This window comes from Hordeum vulgare, chromosome 5H, assembly GCF_904849725.1.
Source record: "Hordeum vulgare subsp. vulgare chromosome 5H, MorexV3_pseudomolecules_assembly, whole genome shotgun sequence".
Taxonomy (NCBI): domain Eukaryota; kingdom Viridiplantae; phylum Streptophyta; class Magnoliopsida; order Poales; family Poaceae; genus Hordeum; species Hordeum vulgare.
In genome coordinates, this window is record NC_058522.1 from 557,562,944 (window position 1) to 557,564,487 (window position 1,544).

Genomic DNA, 1,544 nt, shown 5'->3' on the forward strand with positions numbered 1-1,544 from the left:
TACACACGCAAACACTCATATAAACGCTCATACACTCATCCCTACAAACGCATACACGTATACCCTATCCTTATGAACATCTACGTAAGACTGAACCGACATATCATCTTAGATTTAAAAAGTCATCGTATATGCCTCGCCGTCGACAAGAACGTTTCCTTTCACTGAATGTCATCGTCGGAAATTGTAGAATAAGTCTAAAAATAATGCAAACACTAGAACTTAAATCAAGATGGACTAGGATACAATTGTTCCTTTAACTATCCATCGAATTAGTATAGAATTTAGAGACTTTTTTTTGGAGACTAGTAGACACGTTGACGAGACACAAGGTGTGATGGATTCCATACCGAGTCCAACTCGCGACAGGAGCCACCCTAGTCACGAGTCCACCCTAGTCCCAAATACGAGAGCTCACCGGCCCCGGTAAATATGTGATAGATATCTCCTCGAGTCCACCCTAGTCTCGGCCTCACCGGCCCCAATAAATATCCCCGGTTCCCCAGCCTAGCCCAGAACGTGAAAAGCTCCCGTCTTTCGATCGCTATTCCGCCGCCGCCGCTTAGTCTTCGTTGCTAGTTTCATTTCGCATCCCAAACTTCTGATCAATGGCGGCTGAGGAAGGAGAGAAGAAGATGATCATACTCAAGAGCTCGGACGGTGAGGAATTCGAGATCGAGGAGGCGGCCGCCATGGGGTCGCAGACCATCCGCCACATGATCGAGGACGGCTGCGCGGACAACGGAATTCCGCTTCCCAACGTCAACGCCAAGATCCTCTCCAAGGTCATCGAGTACTGCAAGAAGCACGTCCAGGCCAACCCTAAGCCGGCCGACTCCGACGCCGCCGGCAACGCTAGCTCCTCCGCCTCTGCTGCACATGAGGAGCCTGCTGCCCCCACGGAGGATCTCAAGAGCTTTGACGCCGAGTTCGTCAAGGTCGACCAGGCCACCCTCTTCGACCTCATCCAAGCTGCAAACTACCTCAACATTAAGGGAATGCTGGATCTTACTTGCCAAACTGTTGCCGACATGATCAAGAGTAAGACTGTTGAAGAGATCCGCAACACCTTCAACATCGTCAATGACTTCACGCCCGAGGAGGAGGCGGAGATCCGCAGGGAGAACCAGTGGGCTTTTGACAAAGAATAGCGACATCTGCTGCGTTGAGTACTTGAATTAGTGCTTAAGTAATCGTCATGTTTACGTTTTGGAGCTATTCTTTTACTACTACGTCGTAGTGTTTGTTATAATTCTGGAGTAGGTAGTGGGGTCGTGGAAAAACGTATCGTGGTCAGTGGTTATTGTTTGGAAACTGAATTGGTATTGTCTAATACTAGAATAGATGTGTTTTGCTTGGTAATATCATCCTTAGCTGTTATGCATGGCGTGTGATTTGAGACTAACAAAAAAAAACATGATGCCATGATATATATCAAATTCTTTTGACTTGGGCTCCCGACATTTCTATCTAATATAAAAAAATTGACATTTATGCGACTGCTGGAAGTAGACATGACAAATTGATGATTTCAAGGAAACTTG

General features: G+C 46.8%; 1 protein-coding gene across 1 annotated transcript; it reads left to right on the forward strand.

Moving 5' to 3' along the window:
- Positions 1–608: 608 nt before the first annotated feature.
- On the forward strand, positions 609–1,151 carry LOC123397287 (SKP1-like protein 1). Its single transcript, XM_045091896.1, has one exon. It carries the CDS (start codon positions 609–611, stop codon positions 1,149–1,151), a length of 543 nt encoding a protein of 180 aa, XP_044947831.1.
- Positions 1,152–1,544: the final 393 nt, after the last annotated feature.